This window comes from Vicugna pacos, chromosome 15, assembly GCF_048564905.1.
Source record: "Vicugna pacos chromosome 15, VicPac4, whole genome shotgun sequence".
NCBI classification, from domain to species: Eukaryota; Metazoa; Chordata; class Mammalia; order Artiodactyla; family Camelidae; genus Vicugna; species Vicugna pacos.
The window spans coordinates 54364366-54390298 of NC_133001.1; the positions used below are offsets into that span (position 1 = coordinate 54364366).

A 25933-nucleotide genomic window follows, 5' to 3' on the forward strand; every position below is an offset into this window, starting at 1 on the left:
GCTGTGTATGGCAATATTTCAGTACTGGGTTAAGAAAACTGGTGACTGGGAAGAAGTGGCCTTAGAGGCACTTAACTTTATTTTTATTTTTTTAAATGCTGTTAAAGTTACAGTTTATGCAGGACTATTCCTGCTATATTTCTCATTCCAGAAAAGTATATGTTTTATACTGCTACAGTATGCATCGGTGATAAGAATCAAGTAAAAAATGATGTAGTGTTTTATCAGTCTCTCTTTATACACATTCAACTACAGAGTTTGGTGTGATAATGAAATATATCATCTAATATTTCAATGAAGGAAGTAGACATTTTTCATTGATTCCTTCTGGGGTCAGTGCAGAAGTGTTTAAAGAGTTGGATCCCCAATTATAGATACTGTTGTGGAAATTGAAGAGTGGCCTTTGGCTACGGATGTACTGAAACTGAATCTTGTTATTACATTTTCCAGTCTGCACTCTTTCATGCTGTCTGTGCTGAAACTAGATATGCATGCCATTTCCCTTGCAGGTATGTTCTGGTTTTGGGGGCACAGCTTTTTTTTTTTTAAGTGAAATTAAAAAGTGAAAAATATATAAAATTTATATAGAATAAATATTTCCATTCATTAGACTTGTTAAAAGGAGACTGAATTAATATTTTATATAAAGATTTTGTTACACTATGGGAGGTTCTATCATATTATTCTGAATTGGAGAGTATATATATATATATTTTTAATAAACTTTATTAAGGTGAAATAATTTGAAGTTTACACATGAGTAATTGAAATATTTGAGTAAACATGGCAAAAGTTTAAATTCTGAATGCTGTATATATTAGGGAATATGGAGAATGATGGTGTGATGCAACTATACAGGGAAAATTAATGTGAAGTTTTTTTGGGGGAAAAATTACTCTAAGGGGCAAAAAAAAAATCTCTCCATGGAGATTCTTCACATTATATGGTTTGAAATAAGGATTTATAAGGTTGTTTGTCCAACTAATGGAAATGCGCTTAATAAAAAATTCTGACCTTGGGTAAGAATTTGCTTTATACTCTGTTGCTGGTTTCATATACGTACACGAGTGCATGCACCATCCAAATGCTCTCTTCCCACCGCTCACTAAAGATGACGTTGACTTGGTTGAAAAACCTAATTTTGTGCCAGCTTCTCTTTTTCTTGAGGCTCCAAAGCTTCCAAGATAAATGTAAGACCAAAAGTTGCTAATGTCCTCACACCTGATTTCTCCTAGAGCCATAAATACCTCCTTTTGAGAACTAAGTAGTGATACTGGGATTTTCTCAGTTGGATTTTTTACTTTTGTGGGAATAATGAGAGTAGAGGGAAAACCGGTGCCAGGATTACTGTTAAGAATTAATGTACAGTGCATTTTTGAAAAGTATTAATTAAAAAAATTTATCTAGAAGCAAGATTTTTTAAAAAAATCTATCTGAAAGTTTAAAATGCTCTCACTAAAGGATAAGTATACCAATAAATCTAAAGTAAAGGTTAGTGTTTTTAGAACTAACCAACGCTAGAGTTACACCATTCTGTTGCCGACGGGTCTCCTTTATACCAGTTTATCTGTAGATCCTCAAGAAGAAACTCTAGGTTGCCAAATGACAATTTCAGAAGTTATGCTGCTGCTGTTAATCTATTCTTCCAGGATTCGGGTGGTAAATAGAGAAACTTAGACACTATATTACCTTATTGAAACATGCTTTAAATAACATGTTTCTAAAATCTGACGTGGGCAAGTCACTTCGGAGTTTCTCAGCCTGTGTCGTCACTGCTACTGACTCAGCTCTCCTCCCGTGGAGTAAGACTTCAGTTTCCCTGTGTTGTGAAGATACCATAGTTGGTTTGTAAAGCACTTTGAAGATAAGCACTGTATGACAGTGCTGAATATTATGCTTGGGGGGCCTCTCCGTGATTCCCTTCCCCATAATAATGAATTTTGTTTGGAACTGTAATAACTTATGAACTGCATGGTTTAGATAATCATAAATATTTGATCAGCTGTCCCCTTGAACGAAAATCATACCCCCCTGATTTTTTAAAAATTTTGTTGCATCTTTGTAGTAATGTAATTGTATTTTATGCCTGCTTTTTATATTAAAAATAAATAAAAGAAATTGAGACAAGCATTTTCATACTTTTCCTGTGAAATAGTCCTGGAGTGCTGCAGCCTTCTAAAATTTACTTCCAAAATTTGCCTTCCCTAAGATGGGTATCGCAAATAAGCCTTAACTAAGGGTACAGAGTTGTAGAATCTTCAGCCCTGTCATTTAGTCCATGGAGAAACAGGAAATCGAATTTCAGCTAGGAGTCTTTGTCTGATTTAATGTCGGTATTTTAAGGGCCATGCAAACCTGAGAATCTCATTTGAGTGTCGAGGATAAGGAAGAGGGGCAGGGTGCCTATTTTGTTAGGAATATTATGCTGACGTGGTTTTCTAGAAAGCATTTCTTTGGTAATGTGGGTTCTTTTCTAGTATACTTACTGGCTGGCTGATCTGGGACAGGTTATTCAATCTGGGCATCAATGTTTACATCTGTAAAATGGAGAATTGTTTACTTATAGGATTGTTGGGGGATTAAATATGATAATATGTATAGAGTATCTGGAGTAGCTCAAATGTTCCCTCTCAAAGGGGAAAAATGGAGAACTTTTCATCTAAGATAGTATATTCTTAAAGGAGCTGCTTAAAGCAGTAATAAAGTATATCTAAATAAAATATTTGTTGGACTAAAAATTACACAACTTGTATTTATACTAATGGTCAGATTATAATTGCATATGAGAAAGGATTCACTTGGATTTTTTTAAATGACTAATTTTTAAAACTACAGAATGAACGATTTTTAGATACTATGTTTATACTGGTCCCAAGCAGAAGTTCTAAAAGGATTAACTGGTTTATGTTTTTTTAAACTACCGTTTACATAACTTAAAACTAATTCCATTAAAACAGTTGAGTTTTAAGAGACTCAGCAGAGTTCAAAATATGAAAGTTTATTTTACATAAGAAACAAACATTTTATAATAAACATTATTTACTGCATTTAATAATGCCATTTAATTATTAGGGGAAAGAGAGGTTTTAAATGTTAGGGTTTATAAGTCTTTACAGGAAAATACAGTGTACAATAATCTTAACATTATGCTTAGAGTATGATACTTTGAGAATAAAATCCATGAGAACTTGGCAGAACCTAGCAATATCCTTTACTGCACATATTTTCAATAGACAAAACCTGGTAGAGGTCAGCTATATTTTGTACCAGATTCCAGTAGCAGTAATTGTATAGGTGTGGCCCTTTTAAAAATGGCAGCATCGTGCTGGAATCAAAGTATATTAGGATTGCCTCATCAATAGACTGCAAGTACCTTTTGTTAGGAATTACGTAAAGGCACAGTATGACGTTAAAGGACTCCTTTGGTGTATGAAGGCAAGCCAGTAACATTTTCACTTGCCTTGGTATGCTTGCTAGAGCCTAAGGAGGTATGATATGGTATTATGATACAGTAAGGCCTTCCTGTTATATCTGTATTACAATTAAACATTAGTACCAGAAAGTGAACCCTGGTAATTTGTTACAATTCCACTCTGGGCAAAATTCCACTCCATTCGTGTTCATTTGTGTTGTGGAGAGGATTGATTTCTTAAAAGATCCTGAAAGCTGAAAAGGAGATGTAGTTAGCTCTTTGGAGAAACTTAATCATGACTGAGAATGAGAGTCATAGCAATCTCTTCAAAATGGGCTTCTTGGAAGACTTCCACCAATCACCAACCTTCTCCAAACTGCAGATGTCTGAGCCCCACCTTAACCTAATGAAATGGGGAAGGGGAGGGGAACTGACACTTTCAAACAAGGTTTTTTAAGTGGGCTCTTTCAAGTCTAAAATACCTTTGGCATGCATGATTGGCTAAATTTATAAAAGACCTTGATTTAGCAATGAGCTTTTTTTCCTTTGGTTCAGTTATTTGAAATCCACTTAGTGTAGGAATAATGTATCCATCATTCAGCCTTGACAGCGGTCTTCCGGTAGCGAAGTACTGTAGCTGTTACCCACATATTTAAAGCCAGCATGATCAGGAAACGTAGAAGAACTGAGATCAGTCAAAAAAAAAGAGAAAGTGTGTGTTAAGGAATACTGTTGTCACATAATGAAACAAAATCAGCTCCTGCTCTAAGTAGAAGCCAAAACAAAGCTTCCCTCCACAAATGAAATAACTATGGACCATGTGAACTGTTGAGAAACTGTTCAATGTATCTTTGTAGTTATAAAACACTTCTAAGATAGCTAAACTGTTTTTTAACGGTTATTCCCAGATACACTGATCACTTTCAGGAACCGCTGTCACCTTAGATACAAAACAAATCAATTAGAACAGTCTCGACTTTTCAATTTTTAACACATAGATTTGTTGTGTTGTTTAATTATGGTTGACTCTTCTTTCTAAACAGAAAATTCTTCAAGTCCTGTGGGGAAGACTCTGGCCTCTTTTCCCTTTCCCACTTGACCTAAGTTCATGCTTTGACCAGAACTCTAATCAAAATGCTTTCTGTCCTCTCAGAGCAGACAGAAAGCATTTGAGCCAAAGATAAAACGTCCGGGAAGGGACTAGCAAATGCTTTGTGCTGTTCTGTAGCAATATTTCTCAAATAACAATTAACGTATTTGAAAGGTCTACACATGAGGGACATAGTTCTAGTCTTCATAGAATAGGTGACACCATCTATTTGAATCACTTTTCCAAAATGTATATGCCTGATTTGGGATTTGAAAACCCAGCCTAAGGAATTAGAAAACTCTTTTTAGGTTAGCCCAAGTATATTTTATTTTCTCCTCTGTCACAGTATCCCTTTAAAAGTAACAGAACAAGGACATGGAGTCAAATGATTATGCCACGCCCCTGCATTCAAAAGCCTTCCTGCTGCCTGTGTGCAATTCTGAGGCTCTGGACAATTTGGCCGCTACCACTTCCTTCCCCCTCTTTAGACTCACCCCCACACTCTCACTCCAGCCCGACTGGTACTCTCTCCAAGGCTGAGTCCAAGCACATGCTGCTCCTTGTAGCAGTCTCTCCCCTCTTCCAGGTCTCACTCTTACTCCAATTAATCTTCCCAGCTCCCTCCAAACAGGTCACATTCCCCTGTTAGGTGCTCATCCTGTCCTGTTCTTTCAAAATACATTTCCCAATGTTTTTCAGTAGTTAATCGTGTGATTATGTCAGTGTTCATTTCCACTGCTGGAGTGGAAGCTTTATGAAGAAAGGAATCTACTATCTTGTGCATATTCTATCCCAGGCACCGCAAATCGATGCTTAATACTATAAATGGTGACTGATAAAGACCAGTAATATATTGTTGCTGGCCTCCAGTGGGGCCAAGTGGATCTGTTAAACCCTAAGACAAGATACAAATGAAGGAGGCACAAATGGCATAGAATTCGAAAAGGAAGTGGGCAGAAAAATATTTTGCTTACTTGTAAGATCGTTGGTGGTCATTAAAGTTGTTATTATTCTGGCTGTAAAAGAAAATTTTCAGCAATCAGTATTAACTTGCTTCTCAGACATTTTGGTATTTAGCTAATATCTATTTTAAATCCCAGAATATATGCTAACTGTTTTTAAAAGGTTTGGGTAGAAGAGGATCCTGGATGGAGAAACTGGTTCTTTAAAATACAGAAAAAAACATGAAGAAGTGTAACTCAAATATCTAAATTAATAAAGCTAATCAACATGATAGCTCTGATTTTTTTAATGTTCCTACCTAAATATAGCATATGCATTTAAGATAGTTCCTGCAAGAATCCAAATGAACAGAGGAAATTCTAAAGTTGAGGCTAAACATTGTGGCTCCAGAAAAACTCCACTGCTGCAAACTATGTTTTTTTCTCAAAAGCCAATGTATGATTCTCATCTCTTTAATCTGTTACATCATAAACATTCATATTTTTTTAAACAAGTTAGTGGCTACAATATATCATGCTTTTCAAACAAGAGAGTACTGTTAATATTACGCCAGATTTTTGGAGAAAAGTGTGCTTTCACTTTTTTTTTTAGCAACTGGAATACAGATCTTGCATAAAATGCAGAGTGGTATGCATTAAATTAGCCTTGTGAATGTGGATATACTAGGAAGTTCTATCTGAATAGCTATTTGCAAAGGATTAAAGCTCAAGGGACTACGACACTTAGACACCAAGTTAATGCACTCCTGGGTAGACACCCCACGCTGGCAAAGGGTACCCCCCCATTAGAGTCACGGTCTTACTCGCAGAGGTGTACGAAGCGAGGCCCCACGTCAGCGCGCTCACGGCCCCCGAGTCCCTGGTCTTCCACAGGTATTGGAGCTGAGCAAACTTACTGGCCGCACTGATGAAAGTACATAAATTCTGTTTGCAGATAAAACAGGGGAAAGTTAGGAGTCCCTTAGTTTCAAAAGCAAAAGAGCACCAGATACTGAAAGCGCTTTTGAAACTCAATTTTCATGTCAAGTAATAAGCAACTAATACAAGGGCAAAAATCAAGTTTAGTGATGGAGACTGGGTGCCACAGTGGGGCATTTATGGACACCCTACCAATGCCACTGCTCAGTGTGCAACTTAACTGGCGGGCTGCAGCTGGTTTGAAGCTGAGAGAAAAAAGAACCCGCACGGCCACACAGGCTTATCTGTCCCCACCTGCCAATAACAAAGGGACATACAGATATTACTGTGTTTTTAGAACCTGGAGAGAAACTACGCTGCTGTGAACTGACAGACTCATAAACTCAAAGGAGCGAGCTGAGCTATCCTAATGGACCCACAGGTGAGGCTGGGGGCCTCTGCTCCCCCAGGGGTAAGGGACCTTCACGTTGCCGCTGCACCACACAGCACCCTCCACCCTGAGCAGGGCCCAGGCTGCCATTTGCTAGTCTCTCCATCAGCTGAAACACCCCCTTCAGCTGCCAGGTTGAGTGGAGCCCAAAGGGAGACAAAGTGGAAGCAGGAGACTGGCTAGCAAGAGCCGAAGTCATCCAAGTCTGCACGGGGAGGTGGAAACAGAGCAGGTGAGGGGTGTTCTGATTCCGGGTATATTTTGAAGGTAAAGCTGATAGGATTTGCTGAGGGATTAGCTATGGGATGTGAGGAAAAGAGAAATCAAGGGTGATTCCAAGCTCCAATGTTTCTGGTCTTCGTAAGTGGAAGAATGGAGCCGCCATTAAGGGACTTGAAGCTGCAGGAGGCGCAGACCTGCAGGAGGGGCGCAGGCCGGAGACCAGAAGCTCGGTGCTGCCAGGTGACCTCGGAGAGTCCTGCACCTGAGCTTGGGGGAGCTGGCACAGAGTGTGCTGGGGCCTGGGGCCTCTCACTGAAGAAGCGGGGAGATGAGGCGGAACAGCAGAGACACCAGGGAGGAGCAGGCAAAAGGAACACCAGGATGGAGATGCCCTAGAAGCCACGTGAACAAAGTGGTTCAGGGAGAAATCGATCTACAGAGTCCAATGCTACAGAGATGAGGGATGAGAAGGCCGCCGGCTTCAGCATGATGTGGCTGGTGTCCCTGACCATCTCCCGTCTCCTCAGAAGGACAGCTCCGTGGAGGGGGCGCCAGGTCCCCTGCACCTGGATCAGTGCTGGCAGGTGGCTGGCACCGATAAGCCCTTGTTGAGTGACTAAATCCTTAACAGCAATGCAGCCTGGCAAATGCAATGATGTAAGTGAACGCGGGAGTTGGGGAGGAGAGATGACGGGAAGAATGGCAGAGAAGGTGACAGTAGGGCATGCTCCCCGGCAGATGATGGGTTAGGGCCTGGGTTACACTGGGAGCTAGCTGATGGCTCAGAGGGCTGAGCCCAAGTGGGGGGACCTGTAAGGAAAGAGGCTCCTGTGCAATTTGGGTGACCTGAATAGACAGAGGAGGGAGGAATGAGAGGCAAGGTGGGCACACAGGACTGACACGTGCAGGTGAGGGGGCGGGAGGTCTCCATCTGTGGACTTAAGAAGGACGCTGTTCACTCGCATCAGGGGAAGGACCATGTGATGGTAGATCAGTGGCAGACAGCCCACCAGCGCCTGCTACACACTCTACCAGATGTGCCTTCCAGGAGAAAACACCATCTTTACAATCATGAAGCAGCTTCCTTTGGGGAGAAAAACAAGGCCTGGACAGTCTTATTATACACGTTCAAGTGCAGATTACCAGGTTTTCCCACAGCACAGAGTCTCGCAGAGAACAGGCCTGGAAAGGAGAAGCATGCTTAGGCTGCTGTGCGCGTAACTACTTTAATCATACCGTTCTGTGAATAATGCTGTGAATGTGAATTATCCATTGATCTGATGGTGAAAGCACAGTTTAGGACTTCCGTGGAAACCACGTGTCGGTCCAAGTTGGGACTTGCTTTAGAAAGCAGCAGAACTGTAACTTCTATAACTTGGGTTTTTCATGAATTCAAACAGCACCCCTCCCCTGCAGGATCCTAGGGTTTTCTGCCCCGTGTGAGCTCTGAAACCTGACCTCTTTCTCCTCCAAGACCCTCAAGCCACCACCTTGTCGCGAGGACCCAGAGTAGGTGCCCGGAACAGTTTTGTGGACAGTGGCGGCTCAGGGCCGAGTGTGCAGCCCATGCCTGAAGTGTGAACTAGTGGAGCATCAACATGTGGTCAGAACAAAGCAGCCACTGAGAAGGGAACAGAAGAAACGAAAACCCTAAGCCTTGGACCTTTGGACCTGATCCCTGACGAGCCTATACTATAATATTCCCGAATGTTCTTAAGGGTGAAGGCTCACTGCAGCCGTGTGACAGCCTAATCCCCCCAGCAACAGGACCTGCACCCACATGACCACAGTAGCAGCTCCAAAGAGCTTAGAGATGACCTATTTGTAGGGCAGCCAGATGAAGCAAATAAAAATACAGAACACTCCAGTTAAATCTGAACTTCAGATCAATGACAAATCATTTTTTGGCATAAGTATGTCCCGTGCAATATTTGAAATGTAATTCTACTGAAAAATGATTCATTGTTAAGCTGGTCACCCTACTTCTCTGCTCTCTGCAGGTCACAAGGTTGAGAGTCAAGTCTTCTTTCCAAGATAGGGTCACAGACAAGATGTTGAGGGGAGAAAATGGGGCGAAATGCCCAGGTTAGGGTCTGGCGGGCAGCGACCACTGATTATTTCTGCTCCTTCTTTTCCCGATGGGTGGAGAAGTTTACATCAGTTGCCTTGGAGAGAAGATCTGTGGTCGAATGTTTCCTGACCCACCCACGACCAGAATCCTAGTCTCACAGCATGGAATTTCTGGCCCTTAACCAAGGAAGGAAACAAGTATAGGGCTTACCCTTTTCCAATGAAAGAAAAAAAATATCTGGAGGCCAAAGTTAGAAAAATAATGAGTTTGTGGCCCATATGTAATTATTAACCTGATAATAACTCCAAATGCTTTAATTTATGCTCAGTTCTTCATTCTACTCGACCTCCCTCTCCAATCTGGTTCCCTAGAGCCCCCCAAAGAAGAAGTTGAAAAAAAAAATCTCCTGTACATTTAAATGAGAATATGATCTTTTAATATTTGGTTAGCACTGTGCTTTCAGCCCATTATTCTTTGGTACAGAGGGAAAATGAGCCGGTGGAATCTTCGATCTCTAAAGTTCTTCACAGAGCAGGTGACATGGAAAGAAGAGACAAGACAGACGGCTGTGTACACACTCGCTTGTCCCGGAGCGCTTTACTCACCATGGCCAGATCTAAGATCCACTTCTGCAGGGTGAGGATGAACCAAGAAGACACATAGCTTACCAAGTGCTAAGGGAGGAAACTGTGGCTCGGCTGGCAGCTCCACCCCCGCCCCCAGCCCCGAGCTCACGGAAACAAACCGGACCACAGACATTACCACATAAGCCCAGTGTGGAACTGGAAGTGGCTCTGCTAGGACTTGTCCGACTTGGAAAAGACAAAAATGGTTCAAGTGAACACCTGCTAGGAGTCCAGAAGCACAGAAGCAGATTATGGAAGAAAATGACAAAGAATCCTCTGTTCATGGACACATCCCAGGGTTGGGATCATTCCATATGACTTTAACTGCCTGCTTAATTCTGGACCATGCAGACCTCTCTCCAGGGTAATGTCCAAAGTTAGGCACTTAGGTTCAAGTTAAAAGGCAGGCATGTTCTGCAAAACTGGTGTCATGTGGAACTGCTTACTGATTTTCCCCTTTCCCACCAACTCCAGTGTCAAAATAACACAGCTGGGGTGAGCCACGCTGGGAATCGCGGGAGTGATATCTGATTTTCACAAGCTCAGTGAGCCCAGCTAGAGAAGCAGAAGCCACACAGGGAGGTAGTGGCCAGGCCAGTGAGGGGACGGCCAGGAGCCTGTGCTGTGACCTTGGGCAAGTCATTCTCCTTCTCTTGTCCTCGGTTTGCTTATGTGCAAAATGGATTTATTTCTTGCCCTGTCTACCTTCTCACTGCTTTGTGGCACATCGTAGGGACCCAACAAGTTGCTATGATTATAATTAATAATATTACTTAAATGAAGGGATTGAAATCGACAATGCCTTGTGCTCTAAGTCAGCAGAATTGAATATTAGCAACCTGGTCAAGACCAGAAAGGCAGCCTGGATCTAGGTGGATGAGATCTTCTTTTTCCAACTGTCTCTAATCCAAATTTCAAACTAATGTTGCTCAATTTTGTACCATCGCACTTCATTCCAAGTGTACATGTTGGACAACTGGACCAGCCGGAGCAGCTCTGGAGAGCCTAGAGACGACCTATTTGTAGGGCAACCAGAACGAGCAAGTAAAAACATAGGACACCCAGCTGAATCTGAATTTCAGATCAACAACAAATAATATTTTAGCCTAAGTATGTCCTATATAATATCTGGAACATATTACTACTTTAAAAAATGCATCACTAATAGGGCCGCCCTACTTACTCGCTCTCCGTAAGCACAACAGGCAGGAGGTAACAGACATCCTGCTGATCCTACAGGGCTGGCATCAGCACCTGCCTCAGCGTTTGCTCAAAGATAAGCTGTTGCATTTTACTTAAAGAGTAAATCACACAATGCTTTTCATCTTAAAGTACTCTGTTTTCAAAAACCCTTAACCAGCTGGGGCTGACCTTGAAGGGTTGAGGGCCAGTACAGCTGTGTGACCCCTCTTTCTGTAGAGGGAAATTGAGTCAGGGGCTTACAACCTGATCAAACAGCAGAGGGTCACGTCTCAGCCACAGCCAGGCTTCTAGCACAGGAGCCACCAAGCCCCTCCCTGCCACTTCCTCAGTTTGTCTTGTGCTCCTGGTACTTTAGTTCCGGAAACAACACTGACAGGCAGGCATCATTATCCCACTTCACAGGCGGGGCACCTGCAGCTTAGAGGGCTGGGCTCGTGGCATGTGCCCCAGGCCACCCAGGGGGTGGGGACACGGGGAGTGTCCCACCAATCCATGCCACCCTCTCATGGTGCTCAGGGCAGACAGGGCCCAGGCGGCACCTCCCCTCCCTTTTTCCTCCACCCTGAAGATGTATAAATAAACAGCTCAGATCATCTCACAGATCTGGCAGAATGAACTGCCTGCCATTCAAAAGGCTTTCTTAGCCTTATAAAGAGAGTGAAGTTTAGCAGGAGAATAATGGAGTTTCTACAAAGAGAGTTAAAATGAAATCCTGGCCCTCATTCGTGGAAGACGCTGTGTGAGTGTGAAAGGGACATGTCTGTGTGTGACCAGGCCCCACTGAGACCCTCCTAATGTCTTGACTTTCACTTTGAACCAGCCTTCGGGAGCCCAGACCCGCCCACTAACAGGCAGTAAGCAGCCAGCGGTCCAGGTGTGTCAGCAGCATGGTGTTAAAGGCCAGACCCACTCATTATTATGCAGGGACATTTTCAGGGCAGGAAGAAATATCTCCCTTCCGCTCAAGAATACAGTTAGACAGTGTCGCTTTTAGCAGGGATGCTTCTGCAAGTCAGCACGCTCAGGTACTAAGTTTACATCCCACTTGGTGGGTCAGGGACCCGTGGGGTGGCCTGGTCTCCGAGGCGAGGGCCCCGGGCAGGGACTGTCCTAGGGCATCGCTGGGCTGTGGAGGCATATTCGCTCACACGGAATACTGCACTGGAGATTTCTTGTTCTTTCCTTTAACCAAAGAACATATAGCCGGTAAAGGACTCCGTGTAGTAAGTAACACACCCTATTAGCAAAGAACACCTCCAGTCCCACCTCTGACTCTCAGATACTGAAAGGAGAGACAGCACGAATCTCTCTTTTTTTTAAAATAGAGGTACTGGGGGATTGAACCCAGGGCCTCATGCATGCTAAGCATTAGCTCCACCACTGAGCTCTACCCCACCCTTCAGATGCCGAAAGGATACAGGGCGATGTATGGTGCTGCCCGTTTCACATCCCCGTTGAAATGGAAGACACACAGCAGGAGGATGAGATCTGAAAGGAAGGGCTTCAAGTGAGGGGAAGGAGGGGCCCCAAAGGCCACGGGTGGGCACGGGGGAGGGGCAGGAGGCGGTTACCTTGTGCGATGAGAATGGGGTACTCCAGGTAGGTCAGCAGCGGGTACTCATAGTACCACTGGTACCGGAGGAACACCAGGAACCTGGGGAGAGAGGGGCACAGCTGAGCTCGGACTGACCCAACACAAAGCAGGGAGGCCTGGCCACCACCACAGGTTCGTTTGCAAAACCTTAGAACTGGCAGTTGGAGTCTGCAAATGTCAGGGAGGGAGACGGAGAACAAGAAGGATGACGTAATAATTTAATCACCTCCATGAGTTTTGGAGCATCCGGGACTGGCTGGGCACGGGTGTCTGTCAAGTCCCTTAGGATGTCACTTACAGGTGACTTTAACGGAGGGCAAACCACTGACCAGGACTAGAAGAGACTAAACCCAGGTCTCCCTGTCTCTAAAGCTGGGTTCTTTTGAGGCCCCAGGCAGCCCCCTTAGAAGGTCGCACCCAAGAAGCTGCACAGGCCAAGGACGTCTGAGGGGGCAAGAGCCATCCCTGGATGGGAGTCCTAGCAGGGCTTGTAAGGGGCTGGGCCTCTCAGGCACAGGAGTGCTGGGAGACCATGTTTAGAAGAGGAACGACATCCCTAGCTGATTCTAGTGGCTTTCCAGAATGCTGCCCAGCCTGGTGGTGGGGAAAAGATATGGGGACTCTTCAGTTCCTTTAAGAAAATTCAAGCTCTGGAGAGGCGGGGCTTGGAAGGAGGGAGGGATATAGACCCCAGAATCCAGCTCTTCTCAGAAGAGCTTCCTGCCTTCCCAGCTCACACCCTGGCCAGTCAGCTTCCTCAGAATCCAAATCTCCACGCTGTCCCTTCAGAGTCTCTGTCCCACCACCCAAGCTGTGAGGATCCCTCGGGCCCCTGGCTCCCCCAGAGTGAGTCAGAAGCTCCACAGACCTTCTGGACTCAGTGACTCACATCTCCTTAGCCAGGAAGGGTTAAGCCTGGTATGTACCACACCCTCACAGAGGGCGGAGGGCAGAGGGTGTCTCTGTGTGACCCCAGCCAGTGCTTCCCCCTCCCCCTGCTGGCCTCAGCCACCTGCCCAGCAGGTGGAGCAGAGGGTTCCCAATCCCTGGCACCTACCTAACCTCTGGGGCCTCGGCTTCCCCACCTGTGAAATGGAAACAACAGTGCACCTATCTCATGCACTGCACCTGCACACGTGGACATTACTTAACATCATGTCTTAAGCCTCTTTGGCCTCACTGCTTCTAGTCCAGCCACCAGGCTTGTGCTCACAAGCCCCCCTGCCTGGAGAGCCCTTTTCTCCACGTGGCTACCTCTTCTCCCTAAGGACGCCCAAAGTGGCTCTGCTCTGTGGGTGCACATCAGGGCCTCCCTCCACCCCACTTCCCGCCCCCAAATAGTCTAAGGTTGGTCCCTCAGATGGGCGTGTCCCAGGCAGGACCCCGCAGGGCCCAGGGTGGCTCCTCACACCTCTTGGCCCCAAGGTCTCCTCGTTCTCTCTTCCTCTCCCCTGGCTTCTTTCTGGCGCTGGAAACCTGGGTCCACCAACCTTGCTGCCCCTCCGAGGAATTCTTCTCCCAAGGACTGGCCCTCAGAGCCCGGGCTGGCGAGGAGCAGCCGGGAGGGCCCGGCCTTGCAGGGTGAGAGGCTAGCCTACTGGGTTTTATGTCTTTCCGACTAAGTTTTAACTCTGCTTTTCTCGTTCAGGTCTTTAAATACTGAGTCAGCGCACCCACTTCGGATTTGGATGGATAAACTCGCTGTGGGAGCAGTCTTGGCTCTCACCTTTCAGGGGCCAGCTCAAGTTCAAGTCCTCCTCTCCCCTAAAAAGCTCTCCGTTCGCTGACACCGGCCCCCCACAAATGTGTAACTTTTAAAAGCCAGAGGGTCCTTAAAATTCATAGTCCAACCCCTCATTTTACAGGTGAAGAAACCAAAACCCGAGAAAAGGGGCGGTGATGGGGCGTGGGTTTAGGGAGGAAGCAGCTGAGAGAGCCTCACGTGCAAACAGCCTTGCTCAAAGCTGGATGGCTGGTTTTGCCACTAACGGGCGGAGGCAGTTTCGCCGAGTGTCGGTTTCCTCGTCTGTAAAATGGGCGTGCGCGGTCATTCGTTTCCCACTCCCCTCGCCCCCGCAAGGCTTGGGGAGCAGCAACTACTGACGGGAAGTGTGCGGCCGGGGCAAGCGCTACTCCCCGCGACCCGGCGCTTTCGGCTCCGCTTCCCCCGCCTCTACTTTATCCGAGCCCAGGCTCCCTCCCCCGGGCTCTCGTCGGCTCCAGGCCGCCCCGGGCCTTACCCCCCCAGCTCCAGAAGTAGGCTCGGGAGGCTGATGCCCCGCGCGCTGCGCGCGCCCAGCACGGCGGAGATCTGCGGCAGCTTGAGCGCCGCGCACACGCCCAGCGTGCTCCAGTTGCAGAAGCCCAGCAGCAGCTCCATGGCGCCGGCGGGGCCCGGGGCTCCGCGGATCCGGCCGCAGCGGGAAGGCGAGTGGCTCAGCACTCAGCCGCCGGGCTCACCCAGTGCTTCCGCCTTCCCCGGCCCCGGACCCCGCCCGGCCCACGCCCCGGGCGGCCAGTCTGGGTTCCTTCCTCCGCCCCCGGCCCCGCCCAGGGTCCCCTCTCCTGCCTCGTGTCCGCTCCGCCCCCGCCTAGCCCCGACCCCTCCCCAGGTCGGTCCCGCCCCCGGACTCGCTCCGCCCCTCCTGGCTTGCTCGGCCCCTCCCCGGGCCTCTCCGTCTGGCTCCGCCCCTCTTGGGTCCGCCCGGTCCGGGCCGGCTCCTGGTCTCTCCCGTTCCTGTCTCCCGGTCTGTCCCCCTGCTGTCTCCCCGTCCCCCACGTCACAGCGACCCCTCCCCAGGGGAGCTCGCCCCGGGTCCGAACCGTGCCCGGGAGGCCCGTCAGCCCTACCCTTTGCGTGCTACACCCGCTGCTGATGCACTTTTCCGTGTTAAGCCGACTCGTTCAGTTCTGAGCCTCCGGGAGACGTCCCAGACTTTCCCGCTTTCCCACAGGTTGGGCTGGCAGAGACTGAACCGGGGAGGACAAACGGGTACCCCTCGCCAGGGGCGTGAACCCCTTTGTTGCGGTTTTCACCCCTGAAAAGTATTTCTCTTTGTTTTTCTCACTAAGCATTTCAGAGATAAGTTTAAAACGACCCAACTTGGTTTATGTGCCGCCGCCTGGTTTTACACGTGGGGAAACAGTTCTTGCCCGGTCTGCCCTTTCCTCCCGCTGGGAGTGGAGGCGCTTCCTCCCCAACCCTGGGGAGCTTCCTTCCTGGGGTCTTGGGCCTTAGCCCTGAAGACCGCCCCCGCCAACTCCCCCCAAGCCTTGCACTTAAGCATTTCAGAATAAAATGTTTTCTTAAGAAGGTAAGAATAGATTTCAATTGACAAAAGAAGGTGACTTAGACTGTGGGGGTAGGGAGCATTTTCCAAGCTCTCAAAATGGTATAGGTACTCAGTCCAGGTTACGGAACAGAGAACGGAACACTCTTGGTCAAATCACAATGCAATGTCAGGATCCACTGTAAAGAAAAAAATGTTGAAGCTTTCCAGTTCTACCAGGGTCAGGCCTTTAGCCACTGTAGCCGCCCACCCCCATGTACCCTGAGGGGAATTCAGGGTGGAGACCAGGGCGTGGTCTGTGCTTTGGTTAGACTGGCTTTTAGCTAGTTAAGATGCTTATGGAAGGAAAAATGTCAAGTCACCACAGATTCTTGCATTTATAGAAAAGCCGGAAAATCATTAACTTAAGATGTCTGTTTTTTATAATTAGCTGTAAACTTTTGATACTTGACTACATGTTTTCCCCAGCAAAATAGTTCATATATATCCTGGCTCCTTGTGAGTTTGGGGACACAATTCAGTTCATAATAAACATAGATACATATTCATACATGCTCTGTATACACCCACATACATTACATATTATATGTATGTATGTATGTATGTATGTATGTATGTATGTATGTATCTGTGTGAATGTGTGTATATATACACACGTGCTGAACCCGAATCCTCCTTTTAACGCAACCCCAGACTTGCCTGCCCACTAGACAGGGAAGCGCTGGCTGGAGCACTGGGGAGGGAGACTGCACTCTCTGTGGGATCCATCATAAGCATTGATTACTTGGTCAAACTTCTGCTACGTGCATAATGGACCCAGCGAGTATGGAATGCCACTCCCTGACATCGAGTTAAAGTGCAGCTAATCTTCAAAGACGGCAGAGTGGCTAAGTGCAGGAGGGGCTTCCTTCCAGTTGGCTGCGCTGAAGACTCTGTTGCTTCATCTTGGAAAATTTGAGTGGCCTGGAGAGCAACCCTCCCCCCACCAATCCCACCACAGTCCTTGGGAACTAAAGACAACATCACTATTGGTTAAATCACACAGATTTACGTCCTGGGGAGCTCACTCCCTGTGGCAAATTCAAAATGAGTCCTGTGAGCCTCCCGGACAGGGTCCTAGGAGACAACAGAATGTTCTGGATCTTAGACGTGTCCAGAAGCTCTCTGCCAAGAAAAGTGTGTCAGTGAGGGTTTGACTACAGACCACAGAAGCTTCCTCTTTAGTTGGCTACTTACTGTTCGAGGTGATAAGCAGTGTGCCAAGCCACTGGAAGGGTGAGGAGCAGATATGAGGAACAGTTCCGTAAACCTCCCTGCCCGGGGAGGGGAGTGGCTGCCACCACCTCCACATTGTCCCGTGACCAGGAGGCTGGGGACTGACCCATACAGCACTCAGGCCCTGCTGTCCTGGAAGGACATGCCACTGCATCTCTGTGCTTCTGGAAGGGTCCTGGGTTGTGCCTTCTGCCTTCCCAGCCTCCCGGGGACGCTTCTGCTTGGCAGGAACCCTCTCCTATGAGAGGCCTGACTGCCAGGGCATCACCCTAGCCTCATGGCTGGCCAACTGTCACAGCCAGTGGCTTCACAGAGCCATGCCCTCAGCACATGGCTCAGTGACCACAGGCCAGCGCCACTGGAACCTGGGGTGCTTTGGACAGAAGACATGATTTCTGTTTATTCCTTACTGGACACTGGGAGTGGCAAGAATTGTGGAAGGCAAATCTAATCTAAACTGTTGTCGTCTGATGTGTTTGAGTATCAAAGATGGAGGTCAAGGCCAGGTGCCCTGCAGCGTCAGTGGCACTTTTGTTAGAAGTCTCTGCCGCCTCAGCCCCTTTCAGGGCTCTGTCACTTAGGCCAGACTGCAGGGCTCCCAGTGCTCTGGAGGCAGCCGAAAAGGAGATGTGGGCACTGGGGAGGGCTCAGGACACAAGGCAGGGGGAGTAGAGGGTGTCTGGGCCACAGGGCTAAAGGCTGGCACTGAGGACCAAGGTGCAGGAACTCTGGCCAAGACAGCCAAAGAGCCACTGACCATCACATCACCACGGCTGTCTGTGATCATCTCAGGGCCAAGAGCATCCTGCCCTCCATATCTTCTCTTCTCACCTCTTCTAAATTGCTCCGCTGCTCTGAACACCAGGAACCAGCTGTTCTTGGCCATGGACCTGAAATTCCTTAGTTCTGCGCTCTCTCCTGTGAGCCACTGGGGGCAGGGAAGGGAAGAGAGCAGGAGTGTGCTGGGCACCTGGCAGGGAGGAGAAGCCCCCTCTGGAAGACAGGGAGGCAGCATGAACCTCCTGTTCATCCTGGGTTTTGGATTGAGTCTCAGGTATGTTGAGGTGTCATTTCAGGTTTTCCCTGCAAAGGGAATCTAGACAGTTAACTAGGTGTCCCCCATGGTTTCGGTAACCTCAGCTCATTCTCAGATGCCATGCTTTTGGTACAAGCTGTTCCTGCTTTGGCACTTGCCGTAGGAATCACGCTGGCCTCCACCCTAATTAGACTGCTCGCCAGTGGACAGTTCCTTAACATTGGAAAAATAAAACAGGGAAGCAAAGAGCTTTCTTCCAAGCATCAAAGGCTTATCAATAACAGCAGTGACAACTATAGAAGCGTCTAGAATCTGAGAGCCTACTGTGTGCCAGATGTGGACTTTCATTATTTCGTTCCATTTACCTGCTGAAGCAAGGAGGGTATTCCCATTTTGAGGTGGTCCAGGTTGGGAGTTCCTGGTCCTGCAACATGGCCGTGGACCCACCCCTTCACCCTCCCCATCTTAGACTCTGTTTATCCTGGGCCCCCAGGACCAGGTGTGAGAGAACTGCTTGAGCCTAGGGCCTGACCCTTCTGGGAGTGCTGGCTGCCCACGGGACAGACGGAACTCTCCTCTGGTGTGGAGCAATTGCTAATGGGTCCAAGGTCACCCGACCCCCAGCTTCACATGGACCTCTGAGCAAGAAGTGAGCTGGTGTGTCCCACTGCATGACTGTACCAATGTTGCAGATAAGTGTGTTATAGCTCAGTGTTACAGTTCGGTGTTACAGCTCCGTATTTCAGCTCAGTTTTGACAGCAACCTGGATCCGAACGAGAGACCAAGCAGCACTTGGTTGGAGAGTTGGAGAACTCAGGTTTATTACACCAGCTTGCCTAGGGGAGTTAACACTCCAAGCTCTGGACCCTGTACATTTACATAGGCTTTTATAGGCTGCCAGTTTACGCTTTGTAACATTATATGTAAATAAGGTATAACAAAAGTTGACTAATTAGAAACAAGCTTTGTAGAAATGGACCAATCAGGAGGGAGAGAAATAACCAATCAGGAGTGAGCACCATGCAAATGAAGTACTATAAATGGACCAATCAGGAGTTAGCTCAGGGAACCAATAGAATTTTAGGGGGTAAGTTCCATTTTCCTATAAGTAAGCCCTTTCAGAGGCAAAGAGTGAGATAGAGCCGCTGGGCCAGGGAACCGGTTGGTGCTGGCAGGAGAGTAGTGGCCCTGCCTGGGGTTTCCCACCTCACCAACAATGCACTCTGTAAAAGGGCCCCCAAAGCTGTGTGATTCACTGGCTCAACTCAGTTCCCCTGCAGGCAGACTCGCCCTGCTCGGCTCCAGCCTCGCCCTGACCGCCCTGACTCTCACACAGATAACGAAAGAGATGAGAGACTGACCCGAGAGTCGGCCCTCTCAGCAGCCCCTGTGACTAATTTAATCCTTGCAACAACCTTGCAAAATCGGTACCATTATATCCCTATATGCGGCAGGCAGAAAACTGACCCCCTCCTCAAAGAAGTACGCGGGCAGGTAGGTCCCTGAGTCCTCTCCATCTCAGGTGTGAAAATGAGCCCACAGAGGCCTCTGACGGAAGGTGTGGAGCGCGGAGATCATGACCCCGGGCTGATCTGCGGGGTGCTGTCTGGGACGCTGGTGCCAGGTCTGCGGCGGTGTCCCCACTCCCCCCACACCCCCCGGGGCGGCCCACCTGGCCCCCCCTCCTAGGCAGGTTGCAGCTCCTCTTCTAGCTTCTTTTTCCGGACTCCTTCCACGAAGAAGAAGTCCATGCCGACGAGGGCTTTCCCCAGGGGCGTGTCCACCCTGCTACCCACAACCTGGCTCATGGAGTTGGGGACCGTGTCAGAGAACAGAGGCACGTACTCTGGCAACTGCACGGGCTCCTTCTTGTTGCCCTGAGGAGAGGGGACAGTTGGGTCACACACGGCAGGAAAACAGGAGAGGCCAGACGCTGGCTGGGGTCCCGAGTGTGGAACCCAGGACTCAGCTGTCCAGTCAGAGATGCCCACTTCATCCTCCTCACCCCTGGGCTCCCGACACAGATGCATCCCGGCCTCCCTCCACTGTGATGCTTGACCAGCAGTGATGGAGGAAGGGACCACATCTTAACCCTCTCTCCATCTCCCTGACCTAAGGCACTGCCTCACCCCCGGTGGGAGCAACACAAGGGCGGTTTTGGTTTGGGGTGAATTTTCACCTGAAGTCTAGCATACACACACAAAAGTACATAAACCACAACTGTACGACTCAACCAACTCCTACAAAGTGAGCGCCCGGCCAGCCGCACCTGGATCAGGAAATAGAACAGGATCAACCCCAGACACCTTCTTTTAACCCTCAGTCACTGTCTCCACCCTCAAGGTGACCTGGTCTTGACCTCCTAACGCCAGGGAGTCGGCTTGCCTGGCTTTGAACTTTTCCTTAACGATCGTGTGTCTTCCTTCAGGCTCCTTGAAGACCACGTTGTGAGTTTCACCCATGTTCCTGTGTGTTCCTGTTGTGGTTGTGGTTCATTCCTTCTCTGTGTTATATGGTATCCTGTTGTGTGACTTGGTCGATATTCCACAAGTCATTTACCTGTTCTGCCACGGAGGGGATTAGGGTTAGTTTCCAGTTTTGGGGTCTTAGGAGGGGTGCTGCCCTGAACATGCTTTCTGGTGACTTCTACAACCGATGCATGGGTGAGTGAGTGAATGTGTAAATTATGACTAATCTGAGGAGCTCCCCCAACCCCTGCCCTTGTTTATGGTTAACTTTGTGCTGCCCTGTGTCGTGTCGAATAGAAGTGACAGGACCAGTTTTAAGAAATAGGATCCCAGTTCTCACCTGGGAAAGTCTGTGCCAAGGTGGCCCCACCGTCTGAGGGTGATGCAATTTTCAGGGGTCAGGTTGCTCATAAACAGCCCTGGGCAGGGAGAGACTCTGCAGGCTAGAAGCCTGAACAAGGAGCTCAGTGTAGGATTTCAGGTCCCATGAACTAAACTATTACAGGGCAGACGGCAGCCTTGCAAGGCCAACAATGCAGACATCAGACCTCCCCTAAACCCCGCAAGAGCCACGTCAGCGAGGCCACTGCCTTGGTTGACTTGCTACATTGCTCAGTTTGCAGTTTGGTTCCCTGATCATGCTTTTTACAGCCAGATTCATTCTCCCATTTGCTCATTCCTCCAACATGAACTGAGTGCTAAATAGTTATTGGGCGCTGGGGAGAGGGGTGCGGTGATGAAGCCTTCTTTGGCCTTTCTCTGTCCTCGCTGGTTGCACCGTTACACGATGTGCCCAAGGAATGGGTTAGAAGTGCTGGTGAGTGAAGGACAGATTGATCCGGTCACCCTTGCTCAGGAAGGAGAGATTTCAGACAGAGGCACTTGGGCGGGGTCTTGGAGGATGAATACGAAGCCATCCATCGGGCTGACAAAGTGGGGAGGGCATTGCAGGCAGGGGACGCGCATGCGCAGAGCAAGGAGGGCCATAGGGAGGCAGGGTTGGATCAGGGTAAACCATCCTGAAAAATGTATGTTTACCGAGGGACTTCTAGCCTGGGGGAGATGTGGTCAGCTTTGCGGTTTAGGAAAATTACTCTGGTAGCAATGTGGAGAATGGCTTGGAGGTGGCGATACTAGCTGCAGAGGATTAATTTACAAAGTGTGTCTCCCTCACCCCTCCTCTGTGTGGGGCAAACCTCACATCACTCTATGTTGCCAGCATCCTCATGCTGGGGAAAACATTTCAGCAACTGATTCTTATCATTTCCAGTTGGTTCCTCTTAATAAAATCTAGAAACATTGGGAAAAATCCATTTATAATGCTGTTCCTAAGTATTTTTTCCCACCAGATCCTGAGTTTCTTGAAACGAGGTTGTATTTTATCCATCTCTGTGTCCTCCAGCAACTAGCTCACAGTAAATCCTCAATAAACAGAACATGAATGAATAAACATCGCAAGCGCGAGAGTGTCGGACAGGAAGTGGTTTGTCTTACCATGGGGTCATAGTCTTTCAGGAAACTCCAGTTCTGGGCCCTGGAAAGGAAAACACGTTGGCGGCGTGAGCCCTCTGTGACATTTTTACAATGGTTTCCCCTGGATCAAGGGGATAAGTTGCTGCTGGAGCACTGATTAGGTCATAGAGGAACTAAAATAACTAAGTGAAACAAACGCCGAGTGTCAACGAGGGTTTATGGTGTTTCCTGTACAATGAACACACGTTTCAAAAGAGTGGAAACTCTGATGCCCAAGTGGAGCAAGTGCGTCGGGAAGCTGTGATACCTTCTCACCCCCTGCCTCTGCGTCGTCAGAAAGCCGCTGAGGGGTCTGCCTGTATTTTGTGAAGGAAAACCAGTTTCCACTTCCCCAAAGCTTGGTGAGCGTCCAGTGAGGATGGCAGAGGAAGGTGGGAGGGGTGGGGACCGTGACGATGAGGAAGACGGCCTTACCTGCGCCGATAGTTTAATTTTCAATCTATTTTTTTTAAAGTCAAACAATTCTCTAAAACTTGTAATAAAAGTCTCTGCCCTCATCTTCACAGCCACTGAACCCCACGGCCTCCAGTCTGTTTCTTGGCTGTTTTTTCAAGTCTTTTCCCTCCAGATTCTGAAATAATGAATCTACACTGCCGTTTCTTGAGGTGCTGAAATAGTAAAGTAACCTACTGGCTTTCTGCTGTGGGAGATTCTGTTTTTTGTTTTTTAATGGAGGTACTGGGGATTGAACCCAGGACCTCGTGCCTGCTGAGCACGTTCTCCACCACTGAGCCGTATTCTCTCCACTATTATGAGAGGCTCTGAATTAGCATTCTTGCCCCTTTCTTCTCCATTTCTTCCAAAGTAATTGTATGCTAGATTTTGCTTCACTTGATACGTACTGTGTCTGTCCTTCTCATGTGTCAGTACTGTTCATGGATAAACTGATCATACTCCTTACAGCACAATGTGATCCCAGTTCCTCTCTTGTGCAGCTTAGAATTTTTTCTTAAGTTAACAATGACATTTTCTGCCAATCATCTTACATTTCCTTGTACTAATCACGGATTCCAAACCCTCCAACAACACTGCAAGCCCTCTCAAGATTATTTTCCACACAATCAAACGTATCAGGTCATGAACAATTTCTTTTAAAGGTTTTCTCAGAGGCCGTCCCCCCAGGACCCTGGGTCCTCATGCTCCCGGACCACTGTGCTCCCGCCCCCCTCCCCATAGCCCTGGGATGCCCCCTTTCTAGACCCCATGCCTTCCTTGCTTGTCCCCCTGTGGTTGTGGAGTACCTCCTCCCGTATCTGTGCATTCATACGTTTCTAGGGTTCTAGAAAATTCTCAGACATTTCTGCTTCAAATAGTTCATGTCCCCCATTCTCTCTTCAGGGAGCTCAGTTTCAAGGGAGCTGGGGTTCCAGTTCTTCTTTTGTGGTTTCCATCTTACTGTTTTTCTTTATTTAAAAAAAAATTAGGATAGTCTATGATCTTTAAACATTTTTTTTTTTCAAATGGAGGTAGTGGGGATTGAACTCGGGACCTCATGTATGCTCACCACGCACTCTACCGCTGAGCTATACCCTCCCTCCACATCTTATTGTTTTTCTGAGACATTTCTCTTTCTTTTTTTAAAGGAAACTTCCTTTATTCTATTTGTAGTTGGAAAAATGAAATGCGCTGGACGGCCCTGTGTTTGTAAATGTTCCCCGCACCTCAGCTCATACTGGAACACACACACATGAACACACACAGGAACACACACACACAGGAGCACACACGCACGCACACACACCCTCTCTCCAATCCATCAGCAATTCTGATCATTCTCCCACCACGACATGCCTTGGATTCCTCCACGGATCTCCAGCTCCACTTCCTACCCACCCCCCCTCCGGAGCTCAGGTCACCACGGACTCACCCTGCTGTTGCCAGTTCTCAAACGTCACTTTGCTTGTCACCCCCGCCCCCATTTCAATTCATTCTAAGCACAGCGGCCAGACTGGTCATTTAAACTGAAACCAGGTCACGTCCAGCTCTTGCTTAAGACTCTCCATGGCGCCTTGTTACATTCGAACCAAATGATCCAGACGTTGCTGAGCATGTGGTGGGTCCTACTCCTCTTCTTGTGGCTCCTGCCCCCTCACTGGCCTCAGCCACACCACGCTCTTTTTGTTGGGTCTTTTCCTCGGACACTGAACTCTTCCCCGGCCGCTTCTCTTACTTCTGATCTCAGTGTGGATGCCACCTCCTCAGAGAGGCCTTGGTGCGCTCTGGGAAGAACGATGCCCATTCCGCCCTGCTGTCTTCCTCGTCACACCAGCCACACTTTGTTCCTTCTTGTTTCTCTGCCTGCTTTCTGGCTGCCCTGTCCTGAGAGTGAGGGCTCTGCGGGGGCAGGCCGAGGCCTGTCTTGCCTCCTCCAGCCTGACACGCAGGCTCTCCTAGCAACTTCTGGGCTGAGAGACTCTCAAAGGGATGCCCTTGGCTGGGTCAGGGGGCCAGCATCCCTCCCCACACCACTGCCCGGCTTCCTAGCTGCCCTCCTTCTGCAGTTTATCCAACTGGAGGGATTATTGCAAAGTGCGGATGGGCTCCCAGGACGCACGACGAGGTGGGGGCTGCACTGGCCCCTGCTCTTGGCTTTACAGACTGGAGTACACCCCAACGCTGGGCGCCCTCCCCTGGCCCGGCTCGTGCTATTGGCCCTGGGCCCAAGCACTTTTCCCTCAATGCCCTTTCCTTGGCTGATTCCCTCTCACCCACAGGTTCCTCTTTTTCCAGGGGCTTCCCAGACCCTGAGTGAGGCTGGGGGGCAGGGCAGGGCACGGCACTCACCAGCGCCTCTGGCTCCTCCTCTCGGCCTCCAGGAGCTCCCTCCACAGCTGGTCCTGCTGCACACCTTCAGCTCCCAGGGCCCGGCAGGCCTGGTGGCCACCAGCAAGGGCCCTGCCCGCCACAGGGCGACTCCGGGCAGTGGAGGAGACTAAGGCTGGTGGCTTGGTTGAGGGCAGTCGGTACCCAGCTGATGTGGTTCTCTGGAGCCCAGGGGCGGGGCAGCATCCCCCCATGGGTGCAAGTATGTGTGTGTGTGTGTGAGGGAGAGACAGAGACAGAGGCTCCTCTCTGAGCTCAGACCTCTCCCAGGACACCCCCTCCCTCCTAACCTTAGGAGAACCTGTGTAGGGTCCTCCTCACTGCTCCCCTGGACCCCGAGCTCAGAGTGGCCGATGGGACCTTGGGGCTGGAGAGAGCAAGCTGTGTTTTGGGCTTCTGTCTGTGTTGACTGTTGTCCTGGGAACGGGCAGCTGCCCAGTGTGCCAGGGAAGGGGCGGGCCCTGTGTGTGTGTTGGGGGGATGTCTGAGCCCCAGGGTGGGGTGGAGAGAGCTGTTCCTGGTCTGTGGGTGCCCAGCTCAGCTGCCCCTCAGCTCTGCCTCCTGCCCCCGGCTGGAGACCTCAGTACAGCTTGGGCGGGGGGAGGAAGGACCGAAGTCCTGACTTCTGGGGCAGTAAGCAAAGACGTGGGCTCCTGCTTGAGTGTAGATCCTCAGAAGGAAACAAGGAGAGCCCCAGGGTGGGGATTAACGCTCTGAAGCTTCAGCCCTGTTTCTGCTCTGACCCACCCAGCCCTGCTTGCTCGGTGGCCCCAGGCCTCTCCTGCTCTGCTGCTGTCCTCCAACACCACCCCACAACCCAGGCTTCTGCCCCCAGATATCCTACACTTCTGGACTGTGTCCGCTTCTTTTTCCCACTGTGTGTGTTGACAGATTCACGGTACCTTCCCTGAACCATGGGCAGACCCAGCTGGCCGTGTGCTCCCTTCTCTGCACGGCTGGAAGCAAACATACGGGCGGA

General features: G+C 48.8%; 2 protein-coding genes across 2 annotated transcripts; both read right to left on the reverse strand.

Moving 5' to 3' along the window:
* Positions 1-2977: 2977 nt before the first annotated feature.
* SLC66A3 (solute carrier family 66 member 3) lies at positions 2978-15068 on the reverse strand. The gene is made up of 7 exons (XM_031684779.2): positions 14769-15068; positions 12506-12588; positions 12353-12422; positions 9711-9768; positions 6268-6388; positions 5477-5518; positions 2978-4097 (listed from the first exon to the last, which is right to left on the reverse strand). Exons 1-7 carry the CDS (start codon positions 14906-14908, stop codon positions 4006-4008), a joined length of 606 nt encoding a protein of 201 aa, XP_031540639.1. The 5' UTR covers positions 14909-15068; the 3' UTR covers positions 2978-4005.
* Positions 15069-19815: 4747 nt separating this feature from the next.
* CIMIP5 (ciliary microtubule inner protein 5) lies at positions 19816-25148 on the reverse strand. The gene is made up of 3 exons (XM_006197276.4): positions 24916-25148; positions 22093-22132; positions 19816-20007 (listed from the first exon to the last, which is right to left on the reverse strand). Exons 1-3 carry the CDS (start codon positions 25146-25148, stop codon positions 19816-19818), a joined length of 465 nt encoding a protein of 154 aa, XP_006197338.1.
* Positions 25149-25933: the final 785 nt, after the last annotated feature.